Source organism: Choloepus didactylus, chromosome 17 (assembly GCF_015220235.1).
Source record: "Choloepus didactylus isolate mChoDid1 chromosome 17, mChoDid1.pri, whole genome shotgun sequence".
Taxonomy (NCBI): Eukaryota; Metazoa; Chordata; class Mammalia; order Pilosa; family Megalonychidae; genus Choloepus; species Choloepus didactylus.
The window spans coordinates 30,677,654-30,693,673 of NC_051323.1; the positions used below are offsets into that span (position 1 = coordinate 30,677,654).

General features: G+C 38.5%; 1 protein-coding gene across 5 annotated transcripts in view; it reads left to right on the forward strand.

The window, feature by feature from the left end:
• USP34 (ubiquitin specific peptidase 34) overlaps positions 1–16,020 on the forward strand; it is a 371,878-nt gene that overhangs the window by 177,331 nt on the left and 178,527 nt on the right. For all 5 annotated transcript variants that reach the window (XM_037806728.1, XM_037806730.1, XM_037806731.1 and 2 more), the window contains exons 19-20: positions 14,106–14,195; positions 15,893–15,988. In XM_037806728.1, coding sequence (XP_037662656.1) covers positions 14,106–14,195; positions 15,893–15,988 — 186 coding nt within the window. The remainder of the gene's footprint in view (positions 1–14,105; positions 14,196–15,892; positions 15,989–16,020) is intronic.

Genomic DNA, 16,020 nt, shown 5'->3' on the forward strand with positions numbered 1-16,020 from the left:
TGGCTCTTTTTGGAATCTCTCTGCCACTAAAGCTTATTTCATTTCCTTACACATCCCCCTTTTGGTCAAGAAGATGTTCTCCATCCCACGATGCCAGGTCTACATTCCTCCCTGGGAGTCATATTCCACGTTGCCAGGGAGATTCACTCCCCTGGGTGTCTGACCCCACGTAGGGGGGAGGGCAGTGATTTCACCTTTCGAGTTGGCTTAGCTAGAGAGAGAGGGCCACATCTGAGCAAAAAAGGGGCATTTGGGAGGAGGCTCTTAGCCACAATTATAGGGAGGCCTAGCCTCTCCTTTGCAGCAACAGTCTTCCCAAGGGCAAATCCCGTGGTAGAGGGCTCAGTCCATCAAACCAGCAGTCCCCTATATCTGTGAGCATGTTAGTAACCATCGAGGTAGGGCAGACCAATACCCCTGCATTCTCCACCAGTTCCTCAAGGGGGCACTACATCATTTTTTTTTCCTTGTTTTTCTTTCTTTCTTTTTTTTTTTTTAACTTTCCCTTCTTTTTTAAATCAACTGTATGAAAAAAAAAGTTAAAAAGAAAACAAACATACAATAAAAGAACATTTCAAAGAGACCATAACAAGGGAGTAAGAAAAAGACAACTAACCTAAGATAACTGCTTAACTTCCAACATGTTCCTACTTTACCCCAAGAAAGTTACATAATATAGCAACATTTCTGTGAACTTGTTCCTACTATATCCATCAGAAATTAACAGACCATAGTCATTCCTGGGCATCCCGAGAACATTAAATAGCTTATCTGTTCTCCTTGGATTATTGTTCCCCCTTCCTTAATTGCTCTCTATTGCTAGTTCCCCTACATTCTACATTATAAACCATTTGTTTTACATTTTTCAAAGTTCACATCGGTGGTAGCATATAATATTTGTCTCTTAGTGCCTGGCTTATTTCAGTCAGCATTATGTCTTCAAGGTTCATCCGTGTTGTCATATGTTTCACGAGATCGTTCCTTCTTACTGCCGTGTAGTATTCCATCGTGTGTATATACCACATTTTATTTATCCACTCATCTGTTGAAGGACATTTGGGTTGTTTCCATCTCTTGGCCATTGTGAATAATGCCGCTATGAACATTGGCGTGCAGATATCTGTTCGTGTCACTGCTTTCCGATCTTCCGGGTATATACCGAGAAGTGCAATCGCTGGATCGAATGGTAACTCTATATCTAGTTTTCTAAGGAACTGCCAGACTGACTTCCAGAGTGGCTGAACCATTATACAGTCCCACCAACAATGAATAACACTTCCAATTTCTCCACATCCCCTCCAGCATTTGTAGTTTCCTGTTTGTTTAATGGCAGCCATTCTAATCGGTGTGAGATGGTATCTCATTGTGGTCTTAATTTGCATCTCTCTAATAGCTAGTGAAGCTGAACATTTTTTCATGTGTTTCTTGGCCATTTGTATTTCCTCTTCAGAGAACTGTCTTTTCATATCTTTTGCCCATTTTATAATTGGGCTGTCTGTACTATTATCATGGAGTTGTAGGATCTCTTTATATATGCAAGATATCAGTCTTTTCTCAGATACATGGTTTCCAAATATTTTTTCCCATTGAGTTGGCTGCCTCTTTACCTTTTTGACAAATTCCTTTGAGGTACAGAAACTTCTGAGCTTGAGGAGTTCCCATTTATCTGTTTTTTCTTTTGTTGCTTGTGCTTTGGGTGTAAAGTCTAGGAAGTGGCCGCCTAATACAAGGTCTTGAAGATGTTTTCCTACATTATCTTCTAGGAGTTTTATGGTACTTCCTTTTGTATTGAGATCATTGGTCCATTTTCAGTTAATTTTTGTGTAGGATGTGAGGTAGGGGTCCTCTTCTTTTGGATATGAATGTCCAATTCTCGCAGCCCCATTTGTTGAAAAGACCATTATGACCCAGTTCATTGACTTTGGGATCCTTATCAAAGATCAGTCGGCCATAGATCTGGGGGTCTGTCTCCAAATTCTCAATTCGATTCCATTGATCTATATGTCTATCTTTGTGCCAGTACCATGCTGTTTTGGCAACTGTGGCTTTATAATAAGCTTCAAAGTCAGGGAGTGTAAGTCCTCCTACTTGGTTTTTCTTTTTTAGAGTGTCTTTAGCAATTTGAGGCATCTTCCCTTTCCAAATAAATTTGATAACTAGCTTTTCCAAGTCTGCAAAGTAGGTTGTGGAATTTTGATTGGGATTGCATTGAATCTGTAGATGAGTTTGGGTAGAATTGACATCTTAATGACATTTAGCCTTCCTATCCATGAAGATGGAATATTTTTCCATCTTTTAAGGTTCCCTTCTATTTCTTTTAATAGAGTTATGTAGTTTTCTTTGTATAGGTCTTTTACATCTTTGGTTAAGTTTATTCCTAGGTACTTGATTTTTTTAGTTGCTATTGAAAATGGTATCTTTTTCTTGAGTGTCTCTTCAGTTTGTTCATTTCTAGCATATAGAAACATTACTGACTTATGTGCATTAATCTTGTATCCCGCTACTTTGCTAAATTTGTTTATTAGCTCTACTAGCTATATCGTCGATTTCTCTGGGTTTTCCAGATGTAAGATCATATCATCTGCAAACAATGACAGTTCTACTTCTTCCTTTCCAATTTGGATGCCTTTTATTTCTTTGTCTTGCCGGATTGCCCTGGCTAGCACTTGCAGCACAATGTTCAATAACAGAGGTGACAGCGGGCATCCTTGTCTTGTTCCTGATCTTAGAGGGAAGGCTTTCAGTCTCTCACCATTGAGTACTATGCTGGCTGTGGGTTTTTCATATATGCTCTTTATCATATTGAGGAAGTTTCCTTCAATTCGTACCTTTTGAAGTGTTTTTATCAAAAAGGGATGTTGGATTTTGTCGAATGCTTTTTCAGCATCTATTGAGATGATCATTTGATTTTTCCCTTTTGATTTGTTAATGTGTTGTAATACATTGATTGATTTTCTTACGTTGAACCATCCATGCATGCCTGGAATGAACCCCACTTGGTCATGGTGTATGATTTTTTTAATGTGTCTTTGGATTCGATTTGCAAGTATTTTGTTGAGGATTTTTGCATCTATATTCATTAGGGAGATTGGCCAGTAGTTTTTCTTTTTTGTAGCATCTTTGCCTGGTTTTGGTATCAGATTGATGTTAGCTTCATAAAATGAATTAGGTAGTGTTCCATTTTCTTCAATGTTTTTGAAAGAGTTTATGTCAGATTGGTGTCAATTCTTTTTGAAAAGTTTGGTAGAATTCCCCTGTGAAGCCATCTGGCCCTGGGCATTTATTTGTGGGAAGATTTTTCATGACTGATTGGCTCTCTTTGCTTGTAGCTGGTTGGTTGAGGTCTTCTATTTCTTCTCTGGTCAGTCTAGGTTGTTCATATGTTTCCAGGAGATTGTCCATTTCCTCTACATTATCCAGTTTGTTGCCATACAGTTGTTCACAGTATCCTCTTATAATTTTTTAAATTTCTTCAGGATCTGCAGTTATGTCACCTTTTTCATTCATTATTTTGTTTATGTGGGTCTTCTCTGTTTTTGATTTTGTCAGTCTAGCTAGGGGCTTGTCAATCTTGTTGATCTTCTCAAAGAACCAACTTTTGGTGCTATTTATCCTCTCTATTGTTTTTTTGTTCTCTATGTCATTTATTTCTGCTTTAATCCTTGTTATTTCTTTTCTTCTACTTGGTTTAGGATTGGTTTGCTGTTCATTTTCTAGCATCTTCAGTTGATCCATTAGTTCTTTGATTTTGGCTCTTTCTTCCTTTTTTATATATGTTTAGTGCTATAAATTTCCCCCTCAGTACTGCTTTTGCTGCATCCCATAGGTTTTGGTATGTTGTATTCTCATTTTCATTCGTCTGTATGTATTTAGCCATTTCTCTTGCTATTTCTTCTTTAACCCACTGATTGTTTAGGAGTGTGTTGTTTAACCTCCAGGTATTTGTGAATTTTCTAAGTCTCTGATGGTTATTGACTTCTAATTGTATTCCATTGTGGTCAGAGAATGTGCTTTGAATAATTTCAGTCGTTTTAAATTTATTGAGGCTTGTTTTATGTCCCAGCATATGATCTATTCTGGAGAAAGTTCTGTGAACACTAGAGAAGTATGTGTATCCTGGTGATTTGGGATGTAATGTCCTGTAGATGTCTGTTAAATCCAATTCATTTATCAGATTGTTTAGCTTTTCAATTTCCTTATTGGTCTTCTGTCTGGTTGATCTATCTGTAGGAGAGAGTTATGTGTCGAAGTCTCCCACAATTATTGTGGAAACATCCATTGCTTCCTTTAGTTTTGCCAGTGTTTCTCTCATGTATTTTGTGGCACCTTGATTCAGTGCATAAACATTTAGGATTGTTATTTCTTCTTGTTGAATTGCCCCTTTTATTAGTATGTCGTGACCTTCTTTGTCTCTCAAAGCATCCCTGCATTGTAAGTCTATTTTATCTGAGATTAATATTGCTATACCTGCTTTCTTTTGGCTGTAGCTTGCATGAAATATTTTTTTCCATCCTTTCACTTTCAGTTTCTTTGTGTCCCCATGTCTAAGATGAGTCTCTTGTATGCAGCATATTGATGGTTCATTTTTTTTGATCCATTCTGCGATTCTTTATCTTTTAATTGGTGACTTTAATCCATTTACATTCAGTGTTATAACCGTGAAGGCATTTCTTGAATCAGCCGTCTTATCCTTTGGTTTATGTTTGTCGTATATATTTTCCCCCCTCTCTATTAATATCCTTTAATGTACCCATACCGAATCTCTTTAGTACTGAACCTTTCTCCAAGTCTCTCTGTCCTTTCTTTGTTTCTCTGTCTGTAGGGGTCCCTTTAGTATCTCCAGTAGGGCAGGTCTCTTGTTAGCAAATTCTCTCAGTGTTTGTTTGTCTGTGAAAAATTTAAGCTCTCCCTCAAATTTGAAGGAGAGCTTTGCTGGATAAAGTATTCTTGGTTGAAAGTTTTTCTCAGTCAAAATTTTAAATATGTTCTGCCACTGCCTTCTTGCCTCCATGGTGGCTGCTGAGTAGTCACTACTTAGTCTTATGCTGTTTCCTTTATATGTGGTGAATTGCTTTTCTCTTGCTGCTTTCAGAACTTGCTCCTTCTCTTCCGTATTTGACAGTGTGATCAAACTATGTCTCGGAGTGGGTTTATTTGGATTTATTCTATTTGGAGTTCACTGGACTTTTATGATTTGTGTATTTATGGTGTTTAGAAGATTTGGGAAGTTTTCCCCAACAATTTCTTTGCATACTCTTCCTAGACCTTTACCCCTTTCTTCTACTTCTGGAACAGCAGTGAGTCTTATTTTTGGACGTTTTATATTCTCTATCATATCCCTGAGGTCTATTTCGATTTTTTTAATTTTTTCCCCCATTCTTTCTTTAGTGCTTTCATTTTCCATTCTGTCATCTTCCAGGTCACTGATTCTTTGTTCAACTTCCTCTAGTCTTGTACTGTGAGTGTCCAGAATCTTTTTAATTTGGTCAACAGTTTCTTTAATTTCCATAAGCTCATCTATTTTTTTAATTTCGTCTTGCAATGTCTTCTTTATGCTCTTCTAGGGTCTTCTTGATGCCCTTTATATCCTGTTCCATGCTCTTCTTGATGTCCTTTATATCCCGTGCCATGGTCTCGTCGTTCATCTTTAGTGCTTTGATTAGTTGCTCTAGGTACTGTGTCTCTTCTCACCTTTTGATTTGGGTGCTTGGGCTTGGGTTATCCATATCATCTGCTTTTTCATATGCTTTAAAATTTTCTGTTGTTTTTGGCCTCTTGGCATTTGCTGAACTTGATAGGGTTCTTTTAGGATTTGTAGACCAATTGAAATCCTTATCTCTAATTTTTCAGATCTACAGCTTCGTGGAGTACACTCTCTGACTAACCAGCAGGTGGCATCCATGAGCCACCTGTTCCCCTCAAGCCAGTTCTCCCCTGCTTTGCCTCTGTGGTGAATGGGGGAGTAAGTCTTGTGGGGTCCAATTGGTGTACCAAGCTTGCGTGTGTAGTTGGTGTTGCCCGCCCTGTATAAGGGGCATGTGTCTGGGCTGCCAGGGAGAGGGGGCGTCTCTAACAATCAAATATCCCTGGTGTTCCTGGAGTTTTAAAGGTGCTGCAATAGTCTAATCCTTCAGTTCAGGCCTGCCACAGTTTGTCTCTGCCACTTACCCACAAGTCCTTGGTATTGGCGTGTGGCCCCTGAGACCTGCGAGTGGGTCCCTCTTCCAGGCCTTGCACCCGCTGGTCCTCTGTTGAGGGATGCCTGTGCAGTTCAGGGCAGTTCTGGGCTGCTGGGCTCTGTAGGGAGGCTCCCAGTCTGCTGAAATGATGGGTGAATGGGGCTTTGTTAACTCACACTGCTCCACCTTGCCAACTCTGGGACAATCAGCTGAGGTTGTAGGGAAGGCTAATGTCCACGCCCAGTTTTGTGGTGTGTTCCTGTTATTTGAAGCAATTCCGTCTCACTGGGTTGTCTGGGGCAGCTCTGGGCTATGGGGCTGGCGATGGGCAGGAGTGTTTCCTGTCTACCAGTATGATGGCTGGGAGCGTAAGCCCTCCTTTTCTTGGGAAGTTGTGGTGTTTAGTGAATTTTCTCAGCCACTGGATTATTGCCTTTTGTCTCAGAGCTCTCTTAGTTCTGCTCTTGTCTTGACCTGCCCAAATTGCAAGTCTTCGAGGCTTTTTGTATTGGGCTTCTTAGAGTAATTGTTTTAGAAAAAGGAAAAAAGATTAAAAAAAAAAAAAAAAAAAAAGGGCCCTCCTGGCAGATCTAATGGGTTATTGAAATGCTAAGAGGCAAAGCAATTACGGCTATTAAGGAAAGATCCAGGGGGCAGAGAGATCAGTTTTTCTTTGGGATTTGCAAATGAGCCTCAGGTTCTGAGCTCTGCCCTTCCCCTTTCTATGTTCACCAGAACTCCAAAAAGCTTCCGCTTTTATTTTGAGTTTTTCTTGCTGTTTTTTTGCTATGCCTGTCTCCTCTCTGCTGGACTAGCTGCCCTCAGATTCTCTGGTGTCTGGTCTCAGTCTATCTATGGTTGGAGTTTGGATCAGTAGAATGAGTTTCCGATAAGGGCTGTCACTGCAGTTCTCCCTTCTGCTTCCCAGCGCTGACGGCCCCTCCTCCCCCGGGACTGAGCCTGGCAGGGAGGGGCGCGGGTCCCCTGGCCGCAAAAAGTTACAGATTTCGCTGATCTCAGGAGTTCCACATTTTCATGAGTGTTGTATGAAGTATGCCCAAAGTCAAATTGCTCTGCGGTTTCCAGTCCACGCAGTTCCTGGCTTTCTACCTACTTCCCTGGAGGAGTAACTAAAACATACACCTCACCAATCCACCATCTTGCCCTGCCCTTCTAGTATATTTTTAATTTCATCCACAGTGTCTTTTGTTTCCATAAGGTCTGCTATTTTTAAATTTACTCTTTCAAATTCTTCTTTATGCTCTTGTAGAGTCTTTTTGATTTCCTTTATGTCTTTAGCCATCTTGTTGAAGTTATTTTGGAGATTTGTTTCTACTTGTTTATTAATTGCTCCAAATTTTGTGTGTCTTCCGGTTTTTAATTTGTTCGTTTGGCTTGTCTATATCTTCTAGATCCTTCAGGTGTTTTGTAATTTTCTGTTGGTTTCAGGGCATTTGCCTGTCCTGATAGGGTTATTTTGGGAATTGCAGAATTATTTGAGCTTTTAAATGTATAATTTGGTTTGCTGGATTGCAGTTTCCGAATCCTACCAGCAGATAGTGCACTTGAGGTACAGCTTGCGGAAGTGCAGTTTCCCTAACCTACCAGCAGATGGTGCTCTCAAGTAGGTCTTCTTTGAATTTCTCCTGTGCAGTGGGTGGAGTCCAAACTGGGCGGCGAACCAGGCAGTGCACCGGGTCTCCTTGTGCACTGGCGACTACCTGTCCTGGGGCTGTGACGTGGGCCCTGAGCAGGTCGACAGGGTGTCCACTCAGGGGCACCTTGCAGGTGGAATGTGGGCCCTGCCTGCCTGGTTCTCTGCCTGCCTTGTGCCCAGGAGTCTCTGGGGTATGGGAGGGGCTCCTTGATTTTTGGCATGGCGCCTCTCTCTTCATTGCTTGTTGCTGATGCCATCCCCCTCCTCCACACACTTCTGTGGGGGTTGGGGGGAGAGTAAATGCTGTCTGCTGGGTTCCCTCATGGGAACTCCCTGCCAGCTGATTGTGGGGGATCAACCCCCAGCCACCTGTCAGGGTAGGTGCATGGGAGTGGAGAGCCACTGCTCACTCCCTTGCCTGGCTGTGGTTTTGTTGCTGCCATCCGGGAGGCGGGAACAAATTCACCTTGTCCCTAGAACTGCTGACTGACTGGCATTTTCATTGGCATCCCCTCCACGTATGTTGGGGTCCCTCTGTGGCTGGTCACACCCTGAAACCGTGGTCCTGAGCATCCTCCAGCCCCCTGTAGTTACTTTCATGGAGGAGAAGCTTGGTCCGCCTCACTTACTCCTCCTGGGAATTATCCTATCTGCTATTTGGGGCCTTTCTTGAAGACTATAGGTACTTTAACCGATATGTTCAAATTCTTTGCCTGTGTGTACAAAAGATTGCTTGGGTAAAATGACTGCATGTATCAGGGATCCTGTTTACATAAATACCTGCTCATATAATTAAGAAATGTTCATATTTTGCTTTGCTTTCCCTTCCTAAAAACTATACAGTGTGTAGGATTTTCATGTCAGTTTTTCATACTTTAAATTATAATGACTGAATGCATTCTGTAGAACACATCAGTGTTCTTAAAGTGTTCTGTCCATGCTTAGAAAAAAATCGACCAGATGTCATAAACTGTAAAGACTCCTAGAAAATGTCTATGTTCTACTAAAGCAACTTAAAATTGCCTAGTAATATGCTTTTGGTTACATCAGAAACTCTTACAATCAAGCAAAGAACTATGGCAATTAGGGTGAAATCTTTTTTGTGGAAACTTGGTTGCTGTGGATCATAGGTTTTTATCCTAAACCTATTGTTATCTAGGATTGTGTGTTTTGGTATTTGAAATTTTCACCCTTGGAAGACTGTGTGAATTGTGAATTTGAATGGTAGACATAGCAATCAAAATAACATGTGGCAAAAAAGTTAAGTAGCCGTAATATCTCATAGTTGTTATAGGAGGAATTCTACAACATAATCTGAATTGGGACAAGTTGGTAGGTTTGATCTTGTGAATTTTACTTTAACAATGAGATATAAATTCATTTGGTCGCAAAGTAAAGAAATCTCCATCCTATATATATATTCTTGGTTTTCGGTCTAAAAGCAGTACTTTGTTATTTTTCCTTATAAATTTCCATTTTCAATTTAAACAAAATTTTTTAGTGTTTGAATCACTTTGAATTTGGATTTGGTCATTTCTTAAAAAATACTGAATTAACAGTACTTAAAATTTGTGTCTTCTGTGTTCTTTGAGATTGTTTTTTTTTTTTTCAAATGGGGAAAAATTGGAAAAGTTAGAATTTTCCTGATAATCTTAGGAAAAACTCGTTGAACTTGTTTGCTTGGGTCATGTAAGATGGGAATGTTCCTTGATAATTCCGTATTTACATTGTATATTGTGGAGTAAAGCATTCCCTCATTTCTCCCTTAGGATATGTGTGGATGTAACCACCCTGCTACATTCCGGTTTTTAACATGAACTACTATGATCCTCTCAACTGGATCTCTGGTTTCCTATTCTCTATTGCCAGTCATATATGCCTGCTTCTGTATTACATTTTGTAAAATTGAGACATGTTCATTGCAGACAACTTTTGGGAAGTAATACAATTTAAACAACATAGAACCTTAACATTAATGACTGCAAGAGAGCTCATCAATTTAATAAGGTTTTCAGAAAATACAAAACTGCCATACACTTTAAGAATTGGCACAATTTGTTCTTAAAGAAAATAAGATATAATACCTTTTTCTAGTCTTGGTTTGCCTGTATTTTAAAACCCATTTGCTTTTGTGATTTAAGGTGATGTTTTTCTATATCTTTTTTTAATTGTGATTTCTCCTGTTGACTTTATGCTTGTAAAGACTTAGGTTGAATAAACAGTCATCTTTTTATTCTATTTTTATATCTTAAGTTTTAGGAAAAACACGTAACTAATCTTTCTGAAGTTTTGATAAATGATTTTTGGCAAGAATCTACAGTTAACTCCTCTTCATCCCCCGTGGTCCGTTTTCCCCAGCACCATTACTGTGCAACAGCATATCTTCATTTATTTAAAACAATACTTACTTGGCACTTGATGAAGACCAGGCACTTTATGTCTCTTACTTTTTGACTGACTGTATATTCCTTAATTTATACCCATATGGTGTTGGTCCTCTTTCCTACTAACAAGTTATTTGTTTTGTCAGCTGGAAATACTTTTTTCTGTCCTCATCCTTCATAAATGTTATAAAGCATTTTGCACTGTTCATCTTCCTCCTTCCTTAAAAAAGTCTTCCCTTTACTTTTCTCGTTCATTGTTTAAGCAAATATATGTTCAATGTGCACCGGGTGCCAGGGATTTTTAATGAATACAACAGAGTCTTTGTTGTCATAGAACATATTCTTGTGGTAGACACATTAAATAAATATTCATTAGGTGATGATGAATGAAGAAAAATAAATCAGGGTACGAGTAATAAAGAGGTCCCAGGGGTGATGGAAAGGTGTTATTTAACATAGAATTGCCTCTCATTTCTGATGAAAAATCAGCCCATGATATAATTGGAACTCCCTTGTACATAAAACATTTTCAGAACTCTCTCCTTGTCCTTTGCATTTGATCGTGTGATCAGTATATGATGATCAGTATATGATGGGGTGTATTTTTCTTTGTGTTTATCCTGTTTGGTGTTCTCAGGGCTTCTTGGATGTGCATACTCAAGTCTTTTGCAAAGTTTGGGAAGTTCCCTGTCATTATTTCTTTGAATATTCCTTCTAGGACTCCCATAATGTCTATATTGGTACGTTTGATGGTGTCCCAGAGGTGTCTTAGGCTATTTTTGCTTTTAATAATTCTTTTTGCTTTTTGTTCCTCAGCTTGACTGATAATCCATTTTCTTGTCTTTGAGTTAGCTGATTCTTCTGCCAGCTCCAGTCTTCTATTGGAACCCTCCTGGGCATGTTACACTTCAGTTACTGTGGTCTTCAGCTCCAGCGGTTCTGTTTGGTTCCTTTTTAAAATTTTTTATCTTCTTACTAAGATTCTCATATTGCTCATTCCTTTTATTCCTGGTATCCTTCAGTTTTTTCTCTATTTTCCTTTATCTTCTTGAGCATTTTTAAGATAATTTTTTTAGTCTTTGTTATGTCCACATTCTGGTCTTCCTTGGTGTTTTCTGGATTTTTATCAACTCTTCTTTTGTGTGGGCCATCATTTCCTATTTCTTGTTTCCAACTCTTTTGTTGCACCCTGTACATTTTAATATTTTAAAATGTTGACTCTGGGATTTATTCCCTGAGATGTCTGTTTCTTGGTTTTGTAACCAGCTGGTGATTAAGACAGATTTTCTTGAGTTTCAGCCCTCCTATCAGGAAGGTCTCCCCAAGGCAAATGCAGTGTGCAGGGTCTTTTCTGTCCTGGACTTGTGCTTATTAGCTGTTTTAGAGTTTCCCTGTTTTGAATAGTCCCTCTGTTTCCCAGGAGGCAGGACTTCCCTCTCCTGGGTAGGCAAGACTTTGCCCCAGATTGCCGTCCTCTATAGTTTCTTACACTGCTTTTGTTTTTTCAAACTATTTCTCCTGGAGGGCGAATTCTGGGAGGGGGCTATGCTATAGAGGAGCTTCCCAGCTGAAATCGGGCCAGGTACCCACAAAGGGGATGCAGACTGACTCTAACTTGTCCTGGGGAGAGGATCAGAAAGGGTGCCAGCCTCCTTCCAGGGCTCCCCAAAGCTATACTTTCTTGACTGGCCTGGCAAATGCAGCCCTTGAACTTGCCCTCCACAGCCCTGGAAACATAGCTTCTTTAAGTATTCTCCCTCCTGGGCCTTTGTATGGAGTGGGTTGAGACAATGACTGCTGTCAGAGCTGGGGCCCCCCAGCCATCAGAAGTCCCCAATCAAAAGCCATGATCTGCAGTCTGCCATTACTATCCCTGGTCTTGAGGTCAAGGATTTTGCATCCTTTGCTGTCACAAGTGAGCTAGCCAGAAGCTGGACCCCAAGGTGGCCTAGAAGATGGGCCCTGGTAATACTGGGAAAAGAGAGGAGAGCATATTACTGGTCTTTACCATAATTTCCCAGCTCTTTTCCTCCTGCTCTTCTCTGGATGCTATACAGTGTTCTCCTGGCCTGCAGAGTTTCAAAATACTTATTTCAGACAGTTCCTTCCTGTTTAATAGTTGTTGTGGACGGATTAAATCTTGGAGCTTTCTATTCTACCGTATTCCCATACTCCTCTCCTATCCCTGGTTCTTTTCTCAAAAAGATTGGGTAATGTTGGTTACTTACATGTATACCACACTGTGGGTGGGGTGCCAATTTTTCTTTTCTTCTTTTGAAAAATTCTGGTACATTCTTTCATGAAGCAATATTGACTTCAGAGCTATAGAGATTAAGTTTGTCGTTAGTGGTTTTCCTGCTTCTTTTAAAGCTCATACAACTTTCCTACCAAGATTTCTGGGATTTGTATGTAAATATCTTCCTATACCAGTTCCTTTCAGAGAATATGCATGCTCACATCTGCTTGAGATTATAGAGTAACTTCTTATCCTTTTTCTGTCCCTTCATGCTTCAGGGATTTAGCATGATTCCTTTACTAACGTGGCTTATAAGGCAGTGGTTCTCAACTTGGATGCAAATAATATCAAGTGACAATTGGAGAGAAGATGATGATTTATTTAGTGGGAATAAAGCTCGTAGATTCTCTGCCCAAAATGTTGTCTGTAGCCAGCAGTTTGAGTATCACTTGTGAGTTGTTAGAAATGAAGAATCTTAGGCCTACCTCTGACCTACTGAATAAGAATTTGCTTTTTATTCCCCAGGTGAATCAAATGTACATTGCTGTTTGAGAAGTCTTGCTCTAAATGACTTACCTAAGCTGTTGCTCTCTGTTTCCCTTGGTTAAACCCCAGAAGCACTCATGATTTTTAAAATAATACGTTGATGAACAAAAGTACATTTAAATGTCCTTCATCTGCTTCTTTTTTCAATTTAATGTTTTTTTCAATTAGGGAAGTTGCAGATTTACAGGAAATTCATGCAGAAAGTACAGAGCTCCCATATACCACCCTTCACACACACAGTCCTCCCTGTCACTAACACTTTGCAGCATAATGGCACTCATATTATTACTGATGAAACAACATTACTGTAATTATACCATTATCCACAATCCGTAGTTTTCATTGGGGTTCACTGTTCATGTTGTTCAGTTCTGTGGTTTTTAAAAGTTTTATTCTGGTAAGATCTATATAACCTACAATTTCCCATTTTATCCACTTTCAGGTATACAGTTCAGTGATGTTAATTAAAGTCACAATGTTGTGTTACTGTAACCACCAGCCATTACCAAAACTGTTCCATCACCTGAAACAGAACTCCATAGCAATTAAGCATTAACTCCCCATTTCCTACCCACACTCTGCACCCTGGTAATCTGTATTCTAATTTCTGACTTTATGAATTTGCATATTCTAATTCATATCCGTGAGATCATGCAGTACTTGTCCTTTTGTGTCTCCCTTATTTCACTGAACTTCATGTTTTAAGGTTGATCCTCGTAGAATGTATCAGAACTTTTTATGGCTGAATAATATTCCATTGTATGTATGTAGCATGTTTTGTTTATTCATATGTTTTTGGACTCTTGGGTTGCTTCTGTCTTTCAGCAGTTGTGAATAATACTGCTGTGAACTTTGGAATGTTCACTTGCATTTATACTCAGAAAATTATGTTGTATTTAACTTTAAAAGTCTTATGTTTGAATTTTAAAAATTATATTTCTTGCCCTAAAGTATAAAATAAATTTAAATATTTATAGGTAAAGCTCATTAAATCCTTTTGTATTTAAGATTATAAATAGTCAAATTTCTGTAAAAAGATAGAATGAGTGAAAATCATTAAAAATCATTTTTTTTTCTATAAATATCTGTTTTTGCTCTTTCAGATCAGTAGTAATTTCACTTCGTCTTCTTCCAAAACTGTTTGGTACCTTTCAGCAGTTTGGGAGCAGTTACGATACACATTGGATTACAATGTAAGTAAATAAAAGAAAGAAAAATATTTACAACTTTTGCAAATTATAGTTAATAACAATCAAACTTTTGAATAACTTACTGTTTATCAGGTTTTATTCTGCACCAGGAAATTTTGAGTTTCATGTAGTTTCAATGTTTTCTTGGATTTCTCAGAGTGTTGTCTTTGCCAGAAAGCCCCATGGAGAGGATACCTTATCAGTACAGTGGAAAAATCTGACTTTTGTAGACTTTGTAAATTGTATTAAAGCTCTAATTTTAGGGAGAAAATTTTTAGTATATCTGGTCACAGCAGAGCATTTCTGAAAGGTGCCACACTAAATAAACATTCTAGGATGCCTTTAATATTTCCTGTTACTAGGAATTGGTTCAAGTTAGAGATAATCTTACCATGAATTAGTTCATGTTAGGGATAATCCTGATATCGCCTTACTTCTTTAATTGAGAGAACTTATTAATAAATGTTTAAATAAATTCTTTCAAAATACTACTTTGATATGAAATTGATCTGATTTTCCTGTAGTCTTTTAGAGAAAGTTGTCAACCGCTTTTTATTAATCTAATAAAATGTATTATTTGCTTCACTCTACATAGACTTCTGGAGAAATGTCAGAGACACTTGAATTTTAGGAGAAAACAAACCTCTTGAAGGATTCCTTTGTGAGGTTTAGGGGGGTGGCTTTTTACCTGCTTCCTTCTCAAATCTAAGCTTGGGTGATAAGAGCACTTGTTTGACTTAAAAATGAATACCATTAAAAAATGCTCAGATGTCTGTACTATATTTTCAAATATGATGAAGTTAGTTCTTCTAAGTCATCTTCCCTGCTGAGTTTATTGTTCTTTATAAAGGAATATGTTTAAACTGAACCCTAGTTTTTAGGAGTATCGTACAAAGGCTCTTTCTTTGGTTAAGGTATTGACAGTTCTGTTTGTGAGTGCAAGGAGTGTCTTTAAGATGCTAAAAAGATAGGTGGGGCAAGCCTTTAGCATCGCATAAGTACAAGAATGGGGTTAGTCCTGTTTCATTGGTTCTCCGCCAAATTTTTCAATGCTAAATCACAAAATTCTAATGCAGTAGGGGGATTCACCTTGAGCTAACTTGGTATCATATTGTAATCAACTGAGATAGTTCATATTAATCAGTAATTGTCAGATTATTTTAGAGGTAACAAAGGGTATAATGTTCTGCAAGTGGCAGTCTCTGAATGTTACTTATCAAGTACCTGAATGTAAATATATTGAGTTGAAATATTTTTAGCTTGTTTTTTAAAATTAATTGTAAGTAAGCTCACTTATGGGCAGTTCCATGGTTTCCATTACAACATGAGACTTATATCCTAAATCTCATAAAATGGATCATTTAAAAGAGCTCTGAGTTCCTGTTGTGTTAAAAATGAAAACCTCCATTTATTGTGCATCTGTTATGTGCTAGGCAGAAGCACTCATGTTTGACACATCTCTTAAAACTTACACCTATAACCCATATTTTAAAATTGGAAAATGTTACCCCTCATCCTCTCAGATTTTCTTCAGGTAACCAGCAAACAGACTTCAAGAGGTCAGGTTAGTAGAATTTGTTAACTTGTGACTAAAGTTTAACATTGGAAGATTTTAAAAATAGATATTTTTCCTGTCTCAGCAGAAGTTTATTCTCTCACCCTGCCACCTTTAAAATAAGTTTTTCTTTTTCTTGGTCCAGGTGGGCAGAGAAAGAACTAAATATGATGAAGCTTTTTTTTGATAATTTGGTATACTACATTGAAGCTGTAAGAGATGGAAGACAAAAACATGCACTGTAAGTATCTCTCAACTAGGTTGAGTATGTTT